Source organism: Malassezia vespertilionis, chromosome 4 (genome assembly GCF_029542925.1).
Source record: "Malassezia vespertilionis chromosome 4, complete sequence".
Classification (NCBI taxonomy): Eukaryota; Fungi; Basidiomycota; class Malasseziomycetes; order Malasseziales; family Malasseziaceae; genus Malassezia; species Malassezia vespertilionis.
The window spans coordinates 130,204-155,141 of NC_079250.1; the positions used below are offsets into that span (position 1 = coordinate 130,204).

The 24,938-nt window shown below is 53.5% G+C and overlaps 10 protein-coding genes across 10 annotated transcripts; 3 read left to right on the forward strand and 7 right to left on the reverse strand.

The window, feature by feature from the left end:
• Positions 1–1,636: 1,636 nt before the first annotated feature.
• Positions 1,637–3,379, reverse strand: MVES1_002027 (uncharacterized protein; the record flags this gene model as incomplete). The annotated part of the gene is made up of 1 exon (XM_056206859.1): positions 1,637–3,379. The coding sequence occupies one exon, from the start codon at positions 3,377–3,379 to the stop codon at positions 1,637–1,639; it is 1,743 nt and encodes a 580-aa protein (XP_056062834.1).
• Positions 3,380–3,845: 466 nt separating this feature from the next.
• Positions 3,846–4,135, forward strand: MVES1_002028 (uncharacterized protein; the record flags this gene model as incomplete). The annotated part of the gene is made up of 2 exons (XM_056206860.1): positions 3,846–3,991; positions 4,018–4,135. 2 exons carry the CDS (start codon positions 3,846–3,848, stop codon positions 4,133–4,135), a joined length of 264 nt encoding a protein of 87 aa, XP_056062835.1.
• An 818-nt stretch (positions 4,136–4,953) lies between these two features.
• On the reverse strand, positions 4,954–8,597 carry SRO7 (Lethal(2) giant larvae sro7; the record flags this gene model as incomplete). Its single annotated transcript, XM_056206861.1, has 2 exons — positions 4,954–8,246; positions 8,273–8,597. 2 exons carry the CDS (start codon positions 8,595–8,597, stop codon positions 4,954–4,956), a joined length of 3,618 nt encoding a protein of 1,205 aa, XP_056062836.1.
• Positions 8,598–8,780: 183 nt separating this feature from the next.
• On the forward strand, positions 8,781–10,532 carry MVES1_002030 (uncharacterized protein; the record flags this gene model as incomplete). The annotated part of the gene is made up of 1 exon (XM_056206862.1): positions 8,781–10,532. One exon carries the CDS (start codon positions 8,781–8,783, stop codon positions 10,530–10,532), a length of 1,752 nt encoding a protein of 583 aa, XP_056062837.1.
• Positions 10,533–10,790: 258 nt separating this feature from the next.
• Positions 10,791–14,741, reverse strand: MVES1_002031 (uncharacterized protein; the record flags this gene model as incomplete). Its single annotated transcript, XM_056206863.1, has 1 exon — positions 10,791–14,741. The coding sequence occupies one exon, from the start codon at positions 14,739–14,741 to the stop codon at positions 10,791–10,793; it is 3,951 nt and encodes a 1,316-aa protein (XP_056062838.1).
• A 196-nt stretch (positions 14,742–14,937) lies between these two features.
• Positions 14,938–16,742, reverse strand: MVES1_002032 (uncharacterized protein; the record flags this gene model as incomplete). The annotated part of the gene is made up of 4 exons (XM_056206864.1): positions 14,938–16,176; positions 16,206–16,266; positions 16,294–16,432; positions 16,463–16,742. The coding sequence occupies 4 exons, from the start codon at positions 16,740–16,742 to the stop codon at positions 14,938–14,940; spliced, it is 1,719 nt and encodes a 572-aa protein (XP_056062839.1).
• Positions 16,743–18,183: 1,441 nt separating this feature from the next.
• On the forward strand, positions 18,184–18,886 carry MVES1_002033 (uncharacterized protein; the record flags this gene model as incomplete). Its single annotated transcript, XM_056206865.1, has 2 exons — positions 18,184–18,820; positions 18,870–18,886. The coding sequence occupies 2 exons, from the start codon at positions 18,184–18,186 to the stop codon at positions 18,884–18,886; spliced, it is 654 nt and encodes a 217-aa protein (XP_056062840.1).
• An 828-nt stretch (positions 18,887–19,714) lies between these two features.
• On the reverse strand, positions 19,715–20,992 carry MVES1_002034 (uncharacterized protein; the record flags this gene model as incomplete). Its single annotated transcript, XM_056206866.1, has 1 exon — positions 19,715–20,992. One exon carries the CDS (start codon positions 20,990–20,992, stop codon positions 19,715–19,717), a length of 1,278 nt encoding a protein of 425 aa, XP_056062841.1.
• A 78-nt stretch (positions 20,993–21,070) lies between these two features.
• RVB2 (DNA helicase) lies at positions 21,071–22,478 on the reverse strand (the record flags this gene model as incomplete). Its single annotated transcript, XM_056206867.1, has 2 exons — positions 21,071–22,447; positions 22,476–22,478. The coding sequence occupies 2 exons, from the start codon at positions 22,476–22,478 to the stop codon at positions 21,071–21,073; spliced, it is 1,380 nt and encodes a 459-aa protein (XP_056062842.1).
• Positions 22,479–23,290: 812 nt separating this feature from the next.
• GSH2 (glutathione synthase) lies at positions 23,291–24,880 on the reverse strand (the record flags this gene model as incomplete). Its single annotated transcript, XM_056206868.1, has 1 exon — positions 23,291–24,880. The coding sequence occupies one exon, from the start codon at positions 24,878–24,880 to the stop codon at positions 23,291–23,293; it is 1,590 nt and encodes a 529-aa protein (XP_056062843.1).
• Positions 24,881–24,938: the final 58 nt, after the last annotated feature.

Sequence of the window (24,938 nt, forward strand, 5' to 3'; positions counted from 1 at the left end):
CCATACACCAGCGCATATAATAACGAAGCCAATGCCCATCCATATAGAGCTAAAAATGATCCCCATAACCACGAGCTCAATATGTGCACCAACTGAATTATCAGCCGAATAAAACGAGCCACTGACGGTCAAATAAAGAACACGATACGAACTGGAAGAGCACCAGGCACAAAAACCCCGTTCCTTGCATCCAACGATCAATCTTGTCTACAAACAAGAAAGGCGTAATGTATAAGTAAAACATTATAGATGGTAGAATATCGTATATTAAAATCCACCAACGTTTCCATGATGGGCTAGAGGTGACGCGCTCCGCTCGCGATGACATCTCGCGTCGCGCTCCACGATCCGCTGCAATCAGGAAAATTGGAGTCGCGCCCGTGCATTTTTACAGCGGTAAGCGACCTCCACATTGCACTTCCTTGACACGGCCACCAAAAAAAAAATTAATGTACGATACAGCTGCATGTGATGCCCCTTGATGCTCTCCCAGTCGAGGTACGTTTATTATTCATTTATCCTAGATCCTATGGCGTATATTACTTTTTTCTCGTTCTTCTGCGCTCCCCATTGTTTCACACAGACTTTCGTGCATCTATGCACAGACTCCGCGTCATATCCAGAGCGAGTTTCTCCTATGCTGTTGGCTTGACTCGTATGCTCTACGTTTTACAAATGACAAATGTGCAGACGCGAGCATTCCAGCGTTTTCTTCTACATTTATACCAACACAGACGCCCCTGGGTGGCAGCTCCATTCCACAGCGGCGGGCAGCGACCGCAGATATTCTTTCTTTCGTCGCGCGCTTCGGTATATGCACACCAGAAGTGTTCCGCTTTACAGAGCGCACAGTGCTGCGAAACCCACTCTATGGAAACATTACCCAGCGGTATGGACTATTTCCGATGGATAATCCTGGACTATACCCCAAACACCTTGCGTGTCTTACCGTGCCTGAACGTATCTTTCAGCGATTGCAGCCGCAAAACTATGCGGAGCAAATTGCTACTGAGCATCCCGCACTCCACAACGCGATGTATATGATGGTAGACCATTTTTTGGCAATGTCTCCTCATGCAGAACAAGCCCCGTTACCGCCACTTGCCCATTTGGAGCTGATGTTGCGGATGATCCTAGTACATTGTGCCTCAGCAAACTCTTTCAAAGGATACCCATTGGCAATAGCAGCTCACAAAAAAAGTGTCCCGCTTATCTCTTTTTTGCTAGCTGCGGGCGCAGACCCTGAGATAAATGGACGAATCGCGCTGCAGCTTGCTGCGAAGAAGAGATGGCTATTCGGCGTGCAATTATTGCTGGAGCGCGATGAGAAACAGGAGCAGCACTGGCGCATTCACCTGCGCGCAATTAAAGAAGCTTTATATACTCTTGATGCCTACCGAGGCAGACAAGCCACAAACGACGCGCTACAAAAACGTCAGCGGTCACAGCCCGTGACAAACAAGTGGACAAAGCGCTTGAAATTACAAGACCGGTGCATGGTCGACACATCATTGTTGAAAACGGCTGTACGATCTAAGGCATGGGATGTAGTAGCATACATGATGGAGCGCAAAGGAGTGATTCCCGATGTAGATACCATCAAACTGATGGAGGCACATCGGAAGCCGTAGTAACCTCAAATTTTGACCATAGAACGCAGCTCGCGCTTCAGAATCTTGCCTGCAGACGATGTCGGCAGTGCATTAAGCCACGTCACCCCGCGCAACTTTTTATAGCCAGGGACACGGCTATTGACAAGCGTAAGAAGCGATTTTGTGCGCTTCTCTTCCGGGACGTCCTGACCTTTTTCGTTTGACACAACAAATGCCCATGGCAGCTCATTGTGCACTGCATTGGAGTGGTCCACGACGCCAGCAACAGCAGCCTGCAAGACGTACTCATTTTTTTGCGCAAGGCCTTCCAATTCAGACGCAGATACTTGGTACCCGTTAAACTTGATGATATCCTTGACACGGTCGTGGATGGTAACAAAGCCATCCTTATCAATGGAAACAATATCGCCTGTGTTAAAAAAGTGATTCATATCCGCGGGGCTGGGCGAAAAAGATTTTTCGTTTGCCTCATTGTTGTCCAAGTAGCCGAGCATGAGCTGCGGACCACGCAGCCATAGCTCGCCAGGCACGTCTTCCCCAACATCCTTACCGGTGGACAAATCGATAACGCGCGCATCCGTGTTCGGAACCAAACGGCCCACATTCAAACGGCCTGACTCGATATCCCGCGTAGTTTGCAAGGAAATAATAGGTGACATCTCGGTCATGCCGTACCCATCGGTGACAGGGATGCCGCGCCTCTCCCTCACTAAGTCGCATAGCTCTTTTGACAGTGTAGCAGCACCAGAAGCAAACGATTTAATGGAGCCAAGGTCGTATTCTGCGGCCAAAGGCGAAGATGCAAGCGCCAGCAGGATCGGTGGAACGACAAACATAAACGTCACCTTGTACTTTTCCACCGCGATAAAAAAGTTCTTCACGTCAAATTTAGAAAATACGACGCACGGTGTGCCGGTAAAGAGAGTCGCAATAGCTGTAAGCAGACCATAACAATGGAACTGAGGTAAAATACTCAAGTGGAACTCGTTAATTCCATCCTGTGGCGGCCCTATCGGCTGGTCAAACCAGTTAGCATCGTCAAATCGTGGCTTGTTCACGCGCCCACCAAGTGCTACAGTGATTTGTACCACGTTTGCAATAAGGTTAAAATGCGAGAGACACACCACTTTTGGCGGGCCAGACGTGCCGGAACTAAAGCAGTATACGGCAGTTTGCGTGATGGGATCAATCTTAACCTTCTCCAAAGAGTTATCTCCATTTGCACGGCGCTTCTTGCCAGGATCAATTAGAAGACGGTAAATATTGCGCTCGTGCACCTGGTCGAACACGTAAATGACAGGCTTCTTATCCCCTTTCGCGGCATAGCTCTTAACCGCGTCCTCGACAGCTGGAAAAGTCGCAACGGAGACAAACATCGCGCGCGGATGCACCTTGTGCATGATATCCTCTAGCTCAACGCCTTTGTACTGTGGATTCAGCAGTGCAGGAATGGCGCCAATTTGCATGAGACCCAACGACACAAGAAGGTAGTCGTACTGGTTTTCCGTTACAAACAACCCCACGTCATTCTTTTCCCATGGACCACCTTCCACATCAGGCGCGAGCAATTCCGTCGCCATGCCATATGCGCCATCGCGGATGTCGGCCAATGTAAGCGACTTTGCCTGTGCGCGGGTCCAAAAAGGCGAAGGGAAAATGAGCTCCTTGTCCTCTGTTTGGTCCCCAGGGATCTTTCGAAGCACAAAATCAGGCACAGATGCGTTCTTGGGCAAATCAAGGCTTCTATACAATGATTCGAACACCATTGTAGTAATCAAGCTGGAGTGTTGTGATAGCCGCACGTCCGTTGCCTCCACATCCCGCTATGGCCACCTGGCAACGCCATTTGCAGGGATTACTACAGAAGCACGGCCGCGACAGGACCATCGGTAGGTAGAAGGTGCTCTGACGTGAGGTTATTATGCCTTGTCTACGTTGAGCGATACTAAGCCTTTGCAACCGAGAGTGCGCACGGTGGTGCACCGTGGTTTTGTCCAGGGGTCGTCACCCGAATGCGACTGGCTGCTGACCACAACCGATGGCCGCTCTGCCAAATTTCAAGAAATTAATGCGTTTCCGAGCGTCGAGTTGGCATGGTACATTGCCCCTGCGCAAGCACAGGTGCGTTGTGGACAAAGCTTACCCTAGTTCCGGATCCGCGCGTCAGCGTACCTCGTTTCACAGTCTGTACACGGCAAGTTAAGTGTTCCAGATGCACTGCATGGCGCAAGCATGGACTGGGGTGCCGAACGGCGGCGCACTTGGCAAGCTTTAAGCGATGCGCTTAAAGATGCGTTTTTTGGGCACGCGTCAGGCAAGCCACTCGAAAAAGAGATGACTGCATCGGAAGTTGTACAGATCGATGGTATTCCGGTGAGGTACGTTGGTTCTGTGCTTACACGAGTTTTGCATTGGTCGTTCTCGTGCCGCATTATGTGGATCTAGTAGAGCTGGCGCAGATGCAGCGGACTATATTTTCCGAAGAAAATGGCGTTTGGAGCTCGCAGGGTGTAGCGCTGTAGAGTAGCAGCATTGTAGATACCAAGAGCACTGCATCCTGTAATGCAATGGTATAATTCTACGCGTCCTCCAAGTTGCGATCCAAAAAACTGCGCAGCTGCGCAGTGATCGCTTCACGCACAGACTCGGGAATTGTTTCTGCTGTAAGGCTCACGCTCACAACATACCTTGCGCAAAAGGCCCTAGCTTGGATACAAGTGTAGGCAAATGCAGCGCGTCTTGTGACTGTGCTTCTCCTGTGGTCAGCTTTTGGAGAAGACGTACGCTCTGCTCGCTGTCGCAGTTGTACGTCCCATTCACTTTCTTCCAACATGCGCCTTAGGTGTAAAAGCAGTGTAGACCATTCCCCAGTGGCAATCAAACGCTGGTGGAGCTGATTTAACAGTTCTTCGCAGCTTTCATTGCTCACCACGTCGGACATGGTCAGCGAGTCCAAGACTCGAAAATTGGCCATTTCTCCCTACCTCCACTTTATTCACTAAAATTGTGCGCAGGCCAAAGCGCCGTGGCTCGGCCAGTCGTACATTGAGCTGGTAAGGTCCAGCGTTGCTTGCATAGGCAAGCAACGACACGCAAGTAGTTTACGCCATGGTCTGCTCATTGCCCATGCATACATACTTAAGTTCTAAAATGCGAGCAAGAATGCAGCATTGCTCAGCTTGCCCGTCTTTTTCAATAGGAAACGCTGCTCTGCGCCTACGGTTTGCCGGAATGCGTGCGTACTCGGAGTCAGCGTTGGAAACACGAAACATGACTCATCTACCAGCAGTAGCAGCTTTGTGGCTGCAAGTGTGGAGTGCGGACAATAGAAATATGCTTGCTACAAGTACGAATAGATCTTCTCCTTGGCGGCGGCCTTGAACGCCGAGTTTCGCGTTTGCTTGAAAAAGTTGGACGCGTTGCGCTCCAAGTCTGCAATACCATCACCCACATCGGCAATAATTGCATCGCGTTTATGCAATAACTGCATATTCAGCGATGCTTGCGACCGAAGCGAGCCCGAGGTATACTTGGAGATCGATTTGGCGTAACCATCGAACCAGCCTTTCCCTTGTACTGCGTCGCCCGACTGTTCTGCATTGGAAGCGCCCGGCATTTCTGGCAGTGCAACACTCGTTGCCTCGCGCGTTTCCACCGACGTGCCAATCTGCGGCGGCAGCTTGGGCAGCGCCATGCGCTTCGGTCCTGCGATCACCGCGTCAAGCTGCGCGCCAGCAGAAAGCGGCGTGGCAACTGTCGTTCCGAGCCACCCCCCGAGGCTTGCAATATAGCCGCCGGCGCCCTCTCCCGGCGCCAAGGGCAGCGTCCGCGGTGTGTACATGCACACAATCGGCGGCTCGCCATGGGGCAGTGTCGCAAAAGCAGTCCACAGCCGGAGCTGCTGCCCATCGCTGAGCTCGACAAAGTTGCCCTGCACGTCGACGCTGATCTGCGGCGTGCTAGCCACTACTTCCTGGGTCGACGGGACGTGTCGCTGGATGCGATGCACGGCATCGAGCCTCGGCAACGACATGGCAACAATGCTGCTGGTCGAAACGGCAATGAGCACGCGCGCATTATTTTTGCACACGACATGGGCGGCGAGCGCATTTTCGGGAAGCTCAGCGCGCGCAATGCGAGCGCCAGTGATCTGGTCGTGTAGCACCACGAGGCGCTCGGATACGTACGCCAATATGTTGAACGACGTATCGTCTAGTTGTGCAAGTCCTGCTTGTACACTTTCTTGTTCAATGTGCGCGCGCTGGACATCCTCCGATGTCATACCAGCCGCTTGCCCTATTGGATCGAGCACAGCACTGTACAAGTGGTGTCCCTTCACTTCCACGCGCACGGAATCGGAGCGGAACCCAAACCAAGAGTCCATGCTCCCGTGCTCAAACGTCCACACAGTCACGAATCCATTTGCACGCCCCACCAAGAGCCGCGGCGCGAGAATGAAATCTTTCTCCGTGCGGCACACGGAAAACGTAAGCGAGGTAATCGCACTCTTCGACTCTTCCGCCACAATCTTGTCCTCTGCAGCGCCAATTTGTCGTGAGAAGTAATCGCCCGCCCCAAATCCTGCGCGCACTACCACATCCTGTCCGCGCAAGTCGGCAACGACAAGCAGAGCGCCGGACGCAAGTGCGAGCAGCCCAGCGTCGCACAGTGCGCTGCACGTAGGGATGCCCGGCATGAGCTGGATCAAAGCGGCGGGTTTGAACCCAACACTAGTAGGATTGACCGCGCTCTCCAGCGACGTGAACTCTGTGAGTGGTGCGGAAGCATCGAGCGACATATCCTGTATATCGTTTGCAAGCGCTGTGGGATCCTGCTTTAGCTGCGGGCTGCCGAGCACCGTGTCCGTCGCAAACGCTATATGCATGATTTGGCCAGAGACAAGCTGAGCAGCGGCTTCAGCAGCGTCCCACGCAATGTGCGCATCGCAAATCTGGATTTGTTCGGGGTGCCGCCGCAAAGAGTGCAGGGACGGCAGTCCGGCCAGACTTGGGTCGAGCAGCGCTTGGCGGACGGAAATCGTGAGGTGGGGAAGAGGCATGGGAAATGGCTTGCGCAGCACCACACCGCGCCGCGGATTAGCCTCGCCCATGAGCAGAAGGTGTGGGCTCGCATCGTGGAATCGGAGCGTTCCATCCAGGTGCCATGTAACAAGGATGCGCGGTTGTCCTTGGCGTGCAATGCCCTCCGCATGCGCTAACGTACCGCCAACAATGTAGGGCGTAGCATATCCGCCCATCAGCACATCGTCGCTCACAGAGCCTTTGGGAATCTCTTCATGTGCGCCGTGCAGCAATTTTCGATAGGCAGCAATCGGTACGCTCTGGAGCTTGGATCCAAGCACAGTACCGCGCCCAATAAATGCGAGGGGCAAAGGAAGGTGCAGCGGCTCGTATTCGTGTTCTGCGCCGGGGCGGGGCGGGAAAGAGAAGGATTCCACACCGCGGTGCGCAGACTGCGCCGCAATCATGGGCAGGCGCTCGTCGTTGCCGACCATGACGACCACTGCGTAGGGATCGTATGCGCCATCGCAGTGCGGGCTAAGGTTTGGCAGCAAGACAAAGTCTTCAATCGTTGCAGAAGCATGGTACGCAGAAATTTTGACAGGCACAAGCACTTGCTGTAGAGCAACGCGCGCCTTGTGCGCTGCTTCTGGCGTGCGGCTTGTCCAGAGAAGAGCACCGGGCATGGGTGACATGTGAAATGTGTGCAACATGGAAGACGTAGTGCCCTGTGCAGAGCCGCCCATCATAGTGAGCACAGTATCAGACGCCACGTCTGCGTCTTTTTTCGCAGATTCCTGCGCGGCGCCCCACGACGCCCAACCTTGTGCGGGAAAGGCAGACCACGCGAGCTTGAACACGGGCTCGCGCGGCCCAAACGAAGGCAGCGCGGCCGTATCTTCTGGTGCTGTGGGGCGCTCAATGTCTGTCTGATCGAGCGTGCGCACGACCAGTGGCTTATCCTCGTCCTTGGCATTCCAAAAGGAGAGAGCACCATTTTCGTGGCCCATCACGAACACGGCGCCATCTGGATGCCATGCAACAGAGGTAGCAGGGCACAAGCGCTCTTTCCAGATTTCTTCAAACGGCGCACGGGGATCTGGTCCAGGAGCGCCGGGCAGCAAGTGAAGTTCGTAGGTCATCTGCACCGACTTGTCGCGCACAGAGTAGAGCACCGCGCCGCCTTCGTAGCACAGCAGCAGCAAATTCATATCGCGTGGATTTGTCTTGATATCGATAATTAGCGGCACATGCAAACGGCTCGGCGCTACGGGCGAGGCGGTGCGGCGCAGCGCTTCCTCTACAGGCCACCACAGGTTGGAGACGCGGTAGGGCGATATGATGAATCGCTCCAGATCGTACGCATCGACCGTGCCATCTGCAAGGCCCAAAAACATGTGGCTGTGTGAGGCGGTGACTTCAGCGCAGAGCACAGCGTTTCTTGCGCAATGCGTCGCTACACGCATGGGCGCATCCGCAAGCTGCGAAGCCTGTGCTGCGGTACCACTCGCCGTAGGCGGCGCTCGACGCGGCCCATGCCCTTCGTGGCGAAGTGCCGCACCATGTGGATCACGACGCGACATGTCGTAAATGCTGATATTGTCCTTTTCGTCTGCGGTGAGCGCGCGGCCAACGTACCGATACAAATCAAAAGAAACGTGTCCGACTTGAACAAGAGATGCTTGACTCGGCAGGCGGGACGCAGTGTAATAGAAATGCGCGCAGGAGGCGCGCCAAACACATGCACTGTGCCGCACGACGTGCCGACCGCTAGGAGTCCGATCCCCGGCTCAAATGCCATGGCAGAGAGCTCGCCCGGGATGGTCAGCTGGTCAAGAAACCCTTCTGAAAACTTGGTCTCATCTCGGAGCATGCCGGTCCAGTCTCTGAGGCGTGTACTCAAGGGTGCTTTGTGCTCATGACGACCCAGTTTTCCTTTGCCAACCGAACGTAGCCACGACATGGTAGCGAAGGACGGCGTCGCTCCCTCCACATGTTCCCGGCCGAGGCATGGGCCGTGCGCACGACCTGCGTTATGCAACGACTGCCAGACGAGCTTGTGCGCCTCGTCTTGTCGCAGTTGCACACGGCGACGGACTTGGATGCGGCAAGTCAGGTGTGCCGACGTATGTATTTTTGACGACTTATGCCAGACTGGCGCTCGCTTGTGCTGCAAGGCTCTTTGTGGCAAGTGCTTGCGTTGCGCTGTCATTACACCACGACACATGCGGCGAACTTTGAGGACGCCCTAGCGCCGTACCGCACTTGGGGGGCAAAAAGTAGTGTGAGCGGCACATTTGACGGTATCAGTGATATGCGCGAGCTTTGTCTGCAGTGCTATGCCCTGGACGTGCGTTGGGGCAGAAGCATGGCGGAAGAAGCAAGTAGCAACGCCGATGCGGTCTTGGAGCTCGTGCCTGCCGTCCAGTATTATCGTCCAAGCTATGCAAGAGAGTGGGTGTGGCGCATGCGACTGGATCCGCACGATAACTGCATTATCCAGACCATGTGCGATGGAACGCTCCGCTCACTCGACATTGCTACGGGCCAGCTGCTGTGGAGTTACAATCAAGTGCCGTTCAATCCCTGCCCGCACCTTGAGTACTCGAATGGATTTATCGTGTATAATGTGGGGCGCAATGGGCTGACCGTGTGTGAGAGAGTGAACCGCCGCTGCTTTAACGTGTGCGGGACGTTTGCAGCAAACCCAAACATGAAAGCTTTCCGACTGCACTACCCCATCCTTGCCACTGCGACGCGCGACGATCGCTGGGAAGAGTTTGATCTGGCTGCGCAGCAAACGCAGTGCCGCCATCCGCTATTACTTCCCCAGAACTCGTCGTTTTTGCCGGATATTACGTACATTGAGTTTGACGAGGCGTATGCATTTGTTACTACCACAACATTCGAAGGGATCAGCGCCTACAATCGCGCCACAGGGAAACGTGTTTGGTCCTTGCTGGAACATGTGGAAAAGTTTGGCGCTCCCAGGACATTTGCAACTGACGATACTATTCCATGCAGAGAACGCCATTCGCTGCAGCTGCGTCGGTTGCGTGAAATAGAAGCGCCGGCCTATTTTCAGCAAAAAGAGCTTCGCAATCCTGCTTTGGCAAGGTCGTGGTTTGCCGTGCATGTCGACCAAGAGACGGGCACGCTGGTTTTCGCGGGCGAAAAGGGTATTTTGCTCGTACCCAAGTACAAGGACGTATTTGCACAGTGTCCAAGCACGGGCACGCTATATTTTTATTGTTTTCCGTTTGACGGAGCGACCGGTTTGAGCGAGCGTGCAAATCTTACATCGAGCTCGATGGAGTATTCGCAGCTTGCCGTAAAAGGCGGTCGGGTTGCTGTGGTATGTGGACTTTTTGTCCTGCTGGATCTGTGTGTACGGACACTGTGCACAAATGAAGAGAAGACGTACGCGTCGTTTGCTGTGTACGAGTGGTCTGATGCGTCTTACGCACAAGAGCATCTTCCTGAAAAGGTAAATCAGTTCAACAAGTGCTCTAGCATTGCACTTGATAGTGCCGGAGTGTACGTTGTTACAAAGCAGGCGTTGCATCGTGAGATTCACGTCGATCTCACCGCGTTCCCTATATGGTACCAAGCAAAGTGCAAGTCGCGGGGCTCGACGATGGTGACAGGGTTTCACTTTGATGGGCATGCAAAAGCACCATCCATGGTGCATCGGTCTGTATTTTCATTGCCCGAGCCTGAACCATTGGTCGTGCACGAAAGGCAAAGCGCAGCATTGTCGGTAGCGTTCTCGAATGGCCAAGAGGGGGACGAGCAGGTCTATGAGGGCGAAGAGGAAGGCGACGAGTCCGCCCTGTCGGATGAGCTGGATACGGAAGACTGGGCGCCTGACGACGAAGGTCGGGGATACATTTGGTAAGACGCGTGGTGGTCCTGTATGGTGCATTAGAAGTCAAGAGCCAAGCGACGTATCACCGATACACTGTAGCAACAGGTGGAATGACAAGAGCGTAGGTGCGTAGGTGCAAGTCTAGTGACGTGCAAGTAAGCAAGCACCCGTATGTAACAATGTTTCGCGGAATGCCTATGCTATCCTGCATTCTGCCAAACGGGTTGTTCGGTCTTGCTTTGGCATCCCAACCCTCCATTTCCACATAATAATTGCAGCTACAGACTCTCAAATTTCAGTGTGGACGTATTGGTCGCGCGATTCCTTTCCTAGAATCGTGTTGCGCAGTTGCGACATGTGGTCCTTAAATCCATCCTTGGCCCAAACGGCGACACGGACAGGTGTATAGCCCATGGCACCGCGGTGGCGCATATGCAGTTCTTGTGTTTGTGCGCGGTTAATGTCTTTCTTCTCATGGCGCGTAATGACACCGTCATCGTTCGCGTGCGAGTTTTGCTCGGCACGCTGCGGGAGGCCAACAAGGCGCTCATACACTTCAAATTCGTGCTTGTCGCGCTGGCCATCCAGCATTTGCCGGTGGCAGTCGGAGAAACCGGAATTGACACGGACCATGACCGTGATGGAACCGACCTCTTTCACATCGTGTGTCTTGACCGTCTGGTCGTTGATGTAGTTGCGCGAGAGCATATAGTTGTTCTTGCTTGTGAACACCGGCAGCACCACCTCTGTCATTTGGTTGTCGTCCAGGTCGCGAAGCGGCAAGATGGCCACGGCGTCGGGACGACGTATTCCCGGGATAGGGCTTCGACCAAACTCGAACGCCACGAGGGTCGAGTAACGGTCGTAGACAGGAATGGAGAAGAGAGGGCCTTGGTCATCCACATCCTTGTGTTTGCGTAGGCCCCAAACGCGCTTGGAAAAGAAGCCTGCAGTGATGTACAAGCGCTCGCTCTTGAGTTTCTTGGACCATTCCGCATCCAGACCCTCGGTCTTGACACTCGACATGATATCGACGCTGACTGTATTGTATCCACGGAGTTCGAGCGGGAGTTTCAAAGAGACGGCCTTGAAGACGAAACTGCAAAACACTTTTCCGTAGCCGACACCATCCTGGATACTAAACGCTTGCTCGATTTGCGACGCCTTGGAGAAGAGATCCTTCAGGCGAAGGTCGACAATGCCCATGATCGGGTCGTGTTCACGCACACGAGAGTCACGCACAATAACGCGGAGATCCGATGTTGTCCAATCGCGCACGAACACTTCCGTGCCTGCATTATAGTAGGGCATGTTGGAGTACTGCTTGACGCGCGTCCTGAAAATCATGTTGTCGTTCACGCTCAGCTCACAGTAGCCAGAAGGAAGATGCGTCGAGCTCACACCAACGTCTTGACCATGCGAGCCTTCGCGATCACTGCCCGACACACCCTTTTCCACTTCGCGGCGATCGAGGCCTTCGATGTGCTTGATAATAACGCTCAGGATACCACTGCGCCACTGGGGATCAGGCGGCGTATCCAGTGCCAGCGCCTCTTGCTCAGCGTCAGCAGCCGACGGCTTGCGAAGCGTCTCGCGCTCGGCCTCGGACATTTCCTCCACATTGGGGTGCTGAACAAGGTCCTTGTTCAGCTTGACCTTTTCAAAGAACCCAGCGCTCCACTTGACGTTACCTGGCATCGAGTCTGCATCTTCAAAGCCCATCAGCTTCGACAAATAGTCCGTCATTTCGTTTGGCTTGCGGACCAGAGAGCGGAGCGGAACATTAACACGGCCAACAATATCATCTGCAGTGTGCTTATCAGAATCCCAAAGCTGCATAGACAGACTTTCATCGGAGCGCAAGTCGTTTTGCGAAACTAGCAAAAAGGCAGTCTCTTCCCAGACAGGATTGAGGTCCTCGAAGATAATGCGAGAAGCGTACAAGGGACGACCAAATTTGGCGAAACTCAGCACACAGTAGGGGTCCGACTTGCCATTGGCATCCTGCGAAGATAGGTCATAGGCGTAGCGAATGTCGACGCGCAAAACACCCAGCGCTTCCGTGTCTTTCTTGACGCCGTCGCTGTTGAGAATTTGCGACATGTTCATCGTCATGCTCTTCGGCGCGACATACATGTTGCAAGCAGCAGCAATAGACGACTGGACGAAATTTGAAATAAGCGGCAAGTCGAGCACATTTGGAAGTACACGCACCATAGGAATCGCACTAATCGATACTTGCGGCACACCCATGAGCGAGAAAGTCACATTGCGCAAAAACGGCGGCTCCGAGGTGATCTGTGCGCGCAAACGAACCGTGCCAATCACCTGCTCAATTTGGACCCAAATCGGAAGCGGAATTTCAATCCAGTCAAACGCACCAAGGAAGAACTCGATGAGCAAATGGATATTTTTCGCACGCTCCGTCGTATCCTCGCCCGGCAAAGCGGCATAGCAGAAGCTGACTTCCATGTTCAAAAAGTCGCCTGCCCTATCGGCGCGCTCATCGTGCTGGACATCGCCTACAATGCCGTTGTCTTGTCCTTCGGTGTCATTGTTTTCTTCCTCATTTTTGTGCTCAATCCATGTCTTCCTTGGGTACTCTGGATCAGTCATGATATCAGCCAATGCGCGCATTGCAATCAAGCGGAACGGATTGGCACCGAGGCCAAAGTCGCTGATCTTGACCGCTTGGATAAAGCCAGGTAGCGAAGCCTGCATAATGTCCTCGACCATATCGAGCATGCCTACAAACGCATCGGGATCGATCTGTTTCCAAATCACTGCAATCATACCGTTGAGCCACTCGACACTTTCCGGCATGGGCGGACTCCATTTCCGACCTCGCTGAGCGTGCATACCAGCGCGTAAAGAGTGAAACTCTTTGTGGATGTTGCGCTGAGCAATGCCAATGGCCATGTAGCCACCGACACAGGTCGCGCCAATGACAGCCGTACGAATGAAAAAGGCGATGTAACCACGTCCGAATGCAGAGATGGCCCAGACACAAAAGAAAACGATGCCAAATACGATAGAGACCTTCTCAAATGACTCGCCGAGCTTCTTCATCGCGTCTGTTTCGACAGGCGCGGGGAACGGTTGCAGGAGAACCGAGGAGGTAGGGACTTTTTTGGGCGACGTGTATTTGTCACTAAGCTCTGCATCGGCAGGCAGCGGCGCCTCGGACAGACCATTAGGATAGCGTGAGTCAACTTTACGAAGATCGACGTCCCCGATCTTCTCACTGTCACTGATTACCACTTCCCGCTCGGTCACGGGGTCCTTGACAATGCGCTCACCTTTGGCAGTAAACTTGTTCGTCGGTCCACGGCGGCTCTCTTCTGCAGCCTCCTTGATGCGCTTCTTCTCTTCCTCACCGCCGCCGGCATCGGAAACGATCGAGCCGGGATCGGTGGGGCGGTTCGAATCGTTGCTGGGCGCATTACTCTGTTTATCCGATGCATTACGACGAAGCAAGCGCTTCCGGAGCAAGCTCGAGTTCTTTGAGTCTGAGCGCGATGGACTGCTTTCAGATGCATTTGAGCCATCCGCCTTGCCGCCCAGGTGCGCACCGTAGTCCGCAACCGCGCTTGAACCGGGCTCGACAACCTTTTTCACGTTTCCGTGGGGCTGTCTGTTTTGGCTGTCGGCTGCGCCAAAGCGCAAAGAAGAAGACTCGCTGGAATTAAATGACGGCAGCTCCGTGCCAGAAGAAGCGTGGTGGCCCACCGCGTTGGACGGCCGGCTTGACTGCCGCTGGCCCATTTGGGCCGCACCATCAGCCATGTTTGCTCGCGATTGAATGGGCCTCAAATACGCCAAGTCATGCATTCCATGACTCTGTTGGTTGCTCAAGTACGTGGGACTCTGCTGCTTACTTGGATTAGATGTCATATACGACGGGCCGGTGCCATGGTTGTGGTCGTGGGGAGCATTGGTCAGATGGGTTGAGTCATCGGGTGATACCACAACCGTTGCATCCTCACCGCCGCCATCGTTGGGTCCACGGCGAAGATTTCTAAACTGCTGCTCGTTTACCCCCGTCTCGGTGGGGACTTGGTTGTCGGGCACATCCTGTCCATCTTTGTTCTCGGACGACCCACTCAACCAGTTAAGCCAGCTCTGCTTCTGGTTTGGATCATTTTCATGTTCACGCGCTTCCACTTCGGCTTCATACTGTTGAACGGTAGGGATTTTGTTTTTCGAAGACCATCCTTCGCCCATTCGATGTTGCGCCATTGTGACGGGAACGACGCAGGGGACGGGCACGGGCCCGAAAATGCGGCGCGGCAGCCCTCGCGAAAATATTACGTCATTAGCCGCTAAACCTATAAGGGGCGCCAAGCAGTGCTTGTGCGCCGTGCTCCGAGTCGGCGTGCGAGCCTATAAAAATGTATTTCGTGAGCGAAAGCACGGGCTAAGGATAAGCATAGGGTTATAGTTGACCATCGAAGGAAGCCGGCTCCGTGTCGTGTGCCTCTGTAGGCACGCGCTCAAAGCCATGCCCGCTGCCCATTTGTTGTGTGCGCAGCACAGCCTCGCTGTGCTGCGTGATATAGTACATAGGTACGCCCATCCCAAGAAACCCAAAAGCGGCCAGTGCTTCGAGCGGCGCCGCGAAAATGGGCATGACGAGCAGGAAAATGGCTATGGCGACAAATACGATCGGCACAATCGTCCATGTCTGGTACGGCCGATGTAGCCCTGGGTCTTTGATACGCAGATAAAGCAATCCCAGCACAGCCGCTCCGTACCAAAACCATGCACAAATTCCGCAAAAGTTGACCAAGCTAGCAAAGCCCGAGCCAAACACCACAAAGGAGACGATAAGTGCGGCAGAGATAAGATTCGCGTTTAAAGGCGTGCGGAGTCGTTTGTGCAAGTCGCCGATGCACGCAGGCAGAAAGGATTCTTGCCCCGCGGCATATACAAGCCGCGAATACGTGAAGATATGCCCGTTGAGGGCGCCGAAGCACGAAAAAGCGACAAGTGCGCCAAAAAACACCCCACCAGTAAATCCAAAAATACTCGATCCAAAGTCAAGCGCAACCGAATTCGAGCTCGCCACAACAGACTGGGGAAGTACGACAAAATAGGAAAGAATAACGCTGACAAACAACAACGTCACAAGCAATACACTGTATCGAATTGCTTTGGGCGCATCGCGTTTTGGGTTTTGCATTTCCCCAGCAACAAACGAGACTTGGTCCCAGCCATCGTACGCCCATAGAGCGCTGTACAGTGCTAATGCATACTGTGTAGGCATACGCGTAGACCCATTGAAAAGATTTGAAAAAGAAGAGAACGCGGCGCGTGACTCTGGTGGGATCTGTCCTCGGGCCATTGCGACTACCGCCATGACTGGGATGCTAACAAGGAGCACGATTTTCACGAGCGTAACTGCATTCTGCACTTGCGTCCCTGCACGAGCGTGACAAGATTGCAAGAAGATTATGACAAGAACTGCGCACGTTGCAATGGCCTTAATGATTGTGTGCGGCAGCTCGCCGACATGATACTTCTGGAATCCACCGCTTGCGCCATTCACGAGATGTACAGTCACCCGCGTTGTATACTCGCCCAATATGGTGGCGATGATGGCGCCAGAGCTTGGTTTTAGCGCCACAATTGCTGTCCAGGAATATAGAAACGAGATTAGCGGTCCAAAAGAGTACTTGTGTAAGAGGATGCAAAAAAACGTACTTGTAGATAAGCTTGTGCGCCGCCATTTAACGGAATCGTCGACGCAAGTTCGGCAAATGAGCTGGTGTAAGTGTCGCAAAATACGTACTTGGCTCCTGTAAGCGTCAAACATCCACTGATAATCCAAACAAGCACACTCATCCCAATAGAGCCTGCATGCACAGTTACAATGCCCGGCGAAGAAAAAATACCGCTGCCGATCTGCAACCCAATCGTGAGCGCCATCCCTGTACATCAGCATGGACCGCATCACGAACCGTCCAAAAAACTGATTTTTGCTCGTTTTCTTACTTGATGTGCAGATATGTTCTGGTCCGCACTCTCATCTCCATCCCGTGTAGGGTGCAATGCGAGCATCGCGCTGTCGAACCCAAAATCATTACTTTCTTCACTCAGCCGCTCGCGTGCAGAAGGTGCGGGCAAGACACTTGGCATATGCACGGATTGAAACGGTCTTACTGCCAGTTCTGCTGCTGCGTGATCTGCCCCTTTTACTCCCTGCATTACAATCACTTCGTCCAACTCATCATGGCGCATGGTGCAGCACTAAGTAGCGCGCAATGCAACACCTCCACATTTACTCGCAGCCGGCCATGGAGGAAGCGCTCTTTCGATGGTCACATGTGCGTAGCTTTGTATCTCATGGTAGGATACTGCAGCACTATTAAGCCATGCTCCGTTTATGTTCTTCTCAGATGCACACGCAGTTATGGTACGTGCGCCAGCGCATTAACCAAAGAAATGGTTCCGTGTAGTGGACAAAGTCTACGGCTTCCTGCTGATCGACGTGGAGAACAACACTTGTTATTACGCCGCATATGCACCCACTTCCCTACTACGATATGTACGCACAGAGAAATATCTCGATCCGCTGCACCTCGAAGCCGTTGTGGAAGCAGCGATGCATGGTAAAACCAACGATCGCTTGTTATGCAGAGTGTCGTACGCAGTCGAGTACACGAGTCACATGGTGCATCCTGTGATGATCTCTGATAGCAGGCATCTAGCAGCATCCGGCTACGCAACAACAACGCGAGTGAAACGATCTCTGTGAATTTGGCGTTGGACGTGCTAAACACAAATACAGAAGCATATCGACAAGCGCTGACACAGTGGACTAGTGCGCTGGCGCACGTAGTTCTCGCAGGCACTTTGCATGATGCACCTGGAGTAGAAAACGTGCGCAATGCAGACCGGCTAACAAAAGACGCTTCCCACCATCGGCACACCTTGCATTCATACATTGCTGACAAACCGCAAGTGCCGCGCAGCACTGAACATGGAGCAGCAAGCGCTTTCCACCGCCATAGACCAGCCCGACACTGAATCCGACGAGGAGCTGCTCGTCGGGAGCCAAAGCACGCCGACAAAGTCACACGTATCGTCAAGTGCTTCCATACCGCGATACTCACACTCCACTACACCTACCAAACAAAACACACCAGCAAAACGCGAAAGCGATTGGCCTTTAAAGAAGCCGTCGCCTGCAAAGGAGCGTGGCGCTGCGCGATCTCGTAGAACCAATACTCTGGATCGTTTTTGACACGCATGTGGCGCAGGCCACGTGCTTACACGGAGACTTTTCGGACGTTTCTTACTACGCCGTTTTTATAAAATTCATGTCGCTTTGTAGGGAGCAATGGCGGAACAATGGTCAGAGAGTCCGACTTCCTGCGTGAAGCAGGAAATGAATCCGACACCTTCCGGCTGCCTTTATGACCATCAATACGTGGTTGGCAGCAATAATCAGCGCATTTCCATCCTAAGCGAAGAGGTAGAACGGCAGCAACTACGGAGCTCGTGTGAGGCGTGCAGGCTTCGTAAACTCCGGTGTTCGGGCATTTCTGAGAATGGTAAGCGCTGCTTCAGATGTGAAGGGAATGACATGGACTGTTTTTTTTGTAAGTGAAGCTGAACTTCTCTTACCGTAGCGACGCGGTCGCAAATAGGTCGTCCCCGGAAGCAACAGGAACCTACGATGAGCCCACAAAATGGTGGTACGAAACTGAATATGTGCCAGAAACGCAAACAGACGATGGTTCCTAAATTGATGACGTCTCCTGCATCAGTTGAATCGCCGTCGCCATTGAAAAAAGATGCGAAAACCATACCCGTACGCACTTCGCCAGAGCCACAGGAAGAGCCAAGGCCGAATCCCCAGCTGCAGTCATCATTAGGTGATTTGTCGCTTGCAGTTTTCCTGGAATCGCTGTATACCCTTGAAATTGCAGCCTCCGATGGGCTCACATCAAACATGCTCCTTAGCTCCGGCGCACAATTGGAGATTCCTCCCCCGATTAGTGCGCCACAGACAGACATGTTTGATAATGGCGCCACGCTTATAAATTCATTTGAAAGCACGCCAAACACTATGCTTTACAAGACGGACACTCCAGAACGCAAGTCCGGGTACCCAGAGAGTGCTTTTTTACGTGATGGGCTCGCGTTTTCTGTCCCGTCTGATTTTAGCTGGTGGAATACTGACGGGCTTGCCATGTCACGCAACACTACCACTAACGCCTCTGACATACAGACGGGCGGTAATTTTGTTGTGCCGTCAGAGATGGAAACAAATGGCGCACCTGCTGCTGCTACCTCTATGCACGGAGTCCCTTGTATGCCGCCTCCAATGGGTCAGTCTGCCGAAAACTCGTGTTGCAGCAGTCAAGGCATTGTCGTGAGAGACGAAGCAAATACATCGTCCGACGTGCGTCAAAACATGTCGCCCAGCACGGTGCATTGTGTGCCGGATCCGTCGGGAACTGGGTGTTCTTGTCTGTGTAACGGCAATGTATCTCTTCTTTCGTTACATCGGTCGTTGGGAAATAATACCTTATTCGCCAATGGGAATACTGGCGGAGGAACGGATGCCGCTTCCTCGCTTGTATTCACGCTTTCTATGAGTCAGTCGGTTTCACGGCAATGTATGTGTAGCGCAGACTGCCCAACATGCAAACAAAACCCATCGTACAAGCATAGCACTGGGGTGCTCATCTCAACGGCGCTGCAAATTTATGCTCGCGCACTCAAAGTATTCCAGGGAGTGCTTGTTTCGGATGGCTCCAGCATATGCCCGTGCTCGCCTACAGACACAAGTACGTCATCGCACCCGTGCGTCCGAGGCTGCACTCCAAACATGCTGGCAGCATCCTCAATCGACGTTCGTATCGGTGACTTTTTACCCAGCACTCGGAATGCGCGGAAAATTGCACTCTATGCGATGAAGTTGGAGCTGTACGATCTTGAGCGTGCTTTGGCGCGTGTCGATTTTGTTGCGCAAGGATACACCCCTCAAAATGGCACATTGGAGCGCTCCGCCGCGCGGTGTTGCCAAAACAGGGGTGTGAGCAACACGTCGTCGTTGGAAGATATGCCCATGGTAAACCCCATCGACCAACTTGTCATTGGCAAACTACACAACCAGCTAAACGAAGTCCTGCGTACGGTAGAAAGTCTCGAGTCAGGCGAGTATCCTACTCTCTATATGTAGCATAAACAAACTGTACAGATTACCCAAATCGCGCAAGGCGACGACGCCGTATTTCGTCCGGCGACATGTCTTTTCCCTCTTCCTCCGCTTCGTCCCCTGAACTTGCTTGCTCGGCGGCGGGCACAGGCGCGGGAGACTGCTCTCCTGATATTGCCTCCGCACGTAACTTGCGGATTCGCTCGACGTCGGCAGGCACGGCAATGGGAGGAGAAGGACTCCGTTGCGATTTACGCTCTGTTTGCGTTAAAATATGCTCAGGTACTTTGTATGGCTGTCCAAGACTTGCAGCAATCACCGCCCGAAGCTGCTCTTCTTCATCATCAACGTGCGTGCGTTGCGGCTGCGGTGGCTCGTTATCACTAAACTCCTCGATCGACTCGACGTCGCTATCCAATAGTGTCGAGGCTCTTGAGTGCAAAAAAGGAGAGCGCTGCGTCATCATGTCTTGCAACGCATCGTTTGATGCCGATGAAGGCGAAGCCTGCTTGCGCCTTGTCTTCCAAACAGCACGCCCATTCATGTCCGCAGCAGGCATTTCCTCAATAAGGCTTTGCCTGCGCCGTCTGCTTCGATATCCACTAGGAAGCGCCACTTCCGGTGCGGACGAAGCTTGCTGCTGGTCCTCCATACTGACCTGTAGTGCAACCTGTAGATCGGCATCGTCGTCGTCCAATACATGAATCGGTGCGTCTTGCGTTCCGCGCCCCCCCTTGGACAGGGCGATTTCGTCGGCAATACTTTGCAACGGAGACGTATCGCCGTCATGCTCCACCACAAATACAGTGTATCCTTCGCGCTCGACCGTGTCCAAAAAAGTGCTCAGATATGTTGCACTGAGCCATTGCGGTTTGGCAAAAAAACTATTAAGATTGTACCATTGCCGCGTATCGCGACCGAACCCACGAAGAGTAAACCAGTGGCTCCCCAAATGCAAGAGAAACGCGAATTCCCGCTCAGGAAAGGCGTGGCGCGTTTGTAACCCACCTTGATTTCGCCAGCGTTCCAGACGCAAATCCCACGACTTGCACGCACGGTCAATCACTTCCACACTAAAGTAGCCCGTGTCATCCATATGGCGCGCCAATGTACTTTCCAATGGCTCGCTGCCGCCCAGGCCAAGCTCTTCATGCTCGTAGGCAGCAATTTCCTGTGCAAGTTGGCCAAGGTGCGTAGCGTCAAAAAGACCGTCCTGCAAAACCCCATTCAAGGCGTGCTGTGCACAAAGCATACTCCCAGGCTCCTGTCGCTCATGGTACACGTACGGCAGCAACGCACTACCACCCGCCGCGTCGGACATGAGCAAGAGGCTGGGCTAAAACGAACGCGCGTCCGTGCTCGCTGACGTAATGTAGTATGAAGGGACAAGGCTAGGACGCTATGCTACGGTGGCGGCCCCAGATTCAGGCGAGTCGCTCAGGAACTCGGCAGAATGATTCTGCAGGTACTGAACACTGCGCTTTTCGTCGAGAAACAGGTTATACACACGGCGGACGTCGGCAACATCCACCTCGGCCGCCTTCCGCCGCCTCGATGCAAGGTATGCGGTCGTGATGAGGTTGATCGTGTAGCGCAGCGAAGTTTCCATCGCCATGCGCGTAAGCACATCTAGTGCTTCGGTAGTAAGTTTCACCTCTTCTTCATCCGCGCGAAGAGACAAGATTTGACGCACTTCGCGGTCCGAATAGGGTTTGGTGCTAATAATAAGCAAGCGGTCAAGCAAGTCAATCGGAATCCCGTGTGGAGAGCTGAAACGCGTGCCGCGAATCTGCGTATGACCTCGGTTCGAGGCCATGACAAGAAGCGGTGAAAGCTCCGACTCGAGTGCACGGTTCAGGTACGAGAAGCACTCGATATCAAGCATGTGTACCTCGTCCAAAAACAAGACGCCGGGAATAATCTCGGCCTTGCCTTCTTCGCGCCATTCGCTGACTTTAGCATTGATTTGGTCGCGCAGCTCAGGCTTGATTTCGCCCGTGTCGCCAGCAAAAAGGGCAAGGAAGCCCTGCGTGCGCGAGTTGATCACGTCAATCTCGTGGAGTGTTACTGTGTGCACTACCTCGCGGCGACGCTGCAGTTCTCCTTCAGGCACTTGCACAAACTTGGTATCGCTACCGATCGCATCATAGTCGCGCGAGCGCGCAAAGCTGCGACCCAGCTTGGTGATCCGGCCGCTCGACTTTTCAATGGTTATCACATCACCGGCGGTAACCTTCTCGCGCTGCAAAACATCAATCATCTTGGATCCAAGCTCGTAAACAGTCTCCATGTCGGTCGTCTTCATGACAATCTTGCCCGTTTTGGTCGCACCCGTGAGGCTGCGGTCGATCTGGATCTCAACGACTTCACCCTCAATAATCTCCGCCTCCTCCTTAATGCGCACACCAATAGACTTCCGAAACGCTTGCGTAAGCGCCTCGGTCTTGCTCATCTCCAAGGAGTAGACCTCCGAGGAAGCAAGCATCGTAAAGGGAACGTCGGGGCCAAGCGTTTGTGCCATGCCCATCGCAATCGCCGTCTTGCCCGTACCAGGAGGACCAGCAATCAGCACCGCACGTCCAGCAATGCGGCCCGCCTGTACGATTTTAACAATTGTGCCGGCCGCCTTCCGCGCAGGCTGCTGACCGACCAGTCCATCAGCATTTTCGCGCGGCTCCAGACGCTCGTCAAGCCCCAGGCCGCGTACATGTGAGTGTGTTCCAATGCGTTCCAGCGACTGAATCGTCGTCTGCGTCGGTGTCGTAGAAATACTCGCCTGTGTGTCAGCAAAAAGCGGCACGTACCATTGTTGCGGGACGAAAAGACACTGTGCGCCAAACGATGATGTATCACGTGATCGTTTTTAAAATGCTCGTGCGCCGTCCTTGTCGAAGCATGCCGCTCGCGGACGATATTTGGCCTGCGTTTTCACCGCACGCGCCGATTGTCGTTGCGCGTGGATCTTTGTTTGGTGCAGCTGCTGGTGGGGTAGCAGGATCGGTAGCTGGTACTCTTAATTGGGTGCCAGTTGAACCTGCCATCCTCAGTGTGCGTCTCGCCAAGTCCTGGTTCGCATTCTCGTTTGGTTTTTTTGGTACGTACCTACTGTCTTACACCAGCTTTTCGAGAGTATGCTGTTAGACCAATGCTTGAGTCGGGCAACGATATCGCGAGCGTTCCGGGTCATTTTCGCAATATGCGCGAAACATTTTTGGCCGGCGGCATTATGGGCGGCATCGCCGCTGCGGTGACAAAACGCGCCATTGTACCTGGAATTTTTACGATGTCCGGCTGCTGTACAGCACTTCAAATTGTTGGGAACGAGCTGGGTCTGTGTTTGCGCGCTGCATTACACGCCGCACCTGCTGAACCACCCGCAGCACCTACGCCAACAATTGACGAGCCGCCGTCGCCAGCCAAGGAAGAAGCGACCAAAAAATCCAACTGGTTGCTCTCCTTTTTTGAAAAGCACGACATAATTGTGCCGCTTTCTGATGAACAGTACAGAGAGCGGCTTAAGAAACAGTCTGGAGAGATTGACGCTCAACTTATTTTAGTGGAGCAAGAGCTCGCCCAGCGTCACAAGTATGTAGATGAAACAGCGTGAGCTAAATGTATTCTAGAACAATAGTGGCGAGTCAATTACACTGAAGCCCGCAGCAACACCGCCTTCGTTGCTTTCGCTGGCTTTCGTGCGCAATAGATAACCGCCGGTACGGCTCGAGAGCATGTCCAGAGGCGCTTTTTTGGACGGGCCTGGCTTGTACAACATTGTGCCAAATACGCCAAGCTCGCTGACCGTTTCCGTGGCATGCTCAGAGCCAGGTGTCTGTTTGCCTGCACGCATAAATAGACTGCCCCTGTTCTCCGGCGTACGAATGAGGCTCATGAGAATGTAGCCCTCGCGCTCCTTGATGCCTGACCCCCCCTGCTTTGCATTGCGTTCCTTGTCGCGTGCCTCCATTGCATCAAGTGCAGGGATAATATCATCTTTATAGATGTTGTTGCTCCCCCCCTCGCGCTGCGGTTTCAGCACAAAGCCCTGTGGAGATTCGCGCAGCAAGGCCATGCCTTCTTTGCCCAACGGGGAGTCGTCCATCGGCCAGAGCTTTGCAAACGTGCTGCGCAACAGATCGCCTTCCTTGCCCAGATAATGTTCCAAAACGCCGGGTTCTGCAAGTACTTGTTGTACCTTCTTCGCTCCCGCGAGTTGCATTGCAATCGAGGGACACTTGATCGCATGACTGCGCTCCAGCAGAAGCCGCGTAGCCCATGCATCGTCCGACTTGTAATCTGTCGGCGAATACCCTGCCCTGAAGTAGACCACCGAGATCTCTATGGGAGTGAAGCTGATAGGAGACTGCATGGCAAGGATCCGATCGACGCCGTGCAGTGAGGCAATGGTGCCGAGTTCGTCAAGCGACGCACGCAGCACAGGGATCGCATGCTCTTCGAGCAATTCCATTTCCAATGCGCGCTGATCAAATGTATTGCGCTCCTCGGGCTGAACCACGAACAAAATAGCGGGCTTTATCATGCGATGTTCCTCGCGCTGCTGTTTGACATAGCAGTTGTGCGCGTCGGCAAGCCCTGACACGAGCACAGAAAGTGCTTCGTTTTTGGGCATGTTCGCCTTGGAGATAAGTGGATCCATTGCATCGTAGGCACCTTTGCGAAAAAGAAAATGGTGCATTTGGGATGCAAGTGTGCAAAGCGCGCCAAACGAGGCCGAAATTGTGTTGAATTCCACCTGCCGCAGCTTGCCGGTTGATTGGGGTGCCATATGCACGAGGTAGTCAGAGCGGCACAAAGCAAGCTGAGTGCTTTGCGTGGTGCCTTCTTCCTCGGCCACAGTCCAAATTTCGTACAAGCGACGCTGAAAATCGTCTACATGCACGACTGAATTTTGGAGCACCGAGCTCAAAAAATCCTTGTCCGTCGCCACGCGTGCATACAGCGTATTGTAGAGCGGTGCAAAGTCCATTGCTTTCTCAAACAAGTCTCGCGGAAACGGTGTAGGGAGCAGGGTCAGGGGCGCATGGATGGTAGTATCTTGCGGTGGCATTCCGCCTTCCTCTGCGGGTAGCGCTCGATACACAAGCCCATGGCGCAAAGCATAATCTCTTGCATCCACCGTCACAAATTTGTTTCTTGTAGGTTCTAGAATCTCGGCGGGAGGCCATGGTGGCAAAGACATTGCACTCGCCATATTCGTAGCGGGACTGCAAGAAGCTTGTGGCTCGTGCAGAGCCATTGCCCGATAGCCC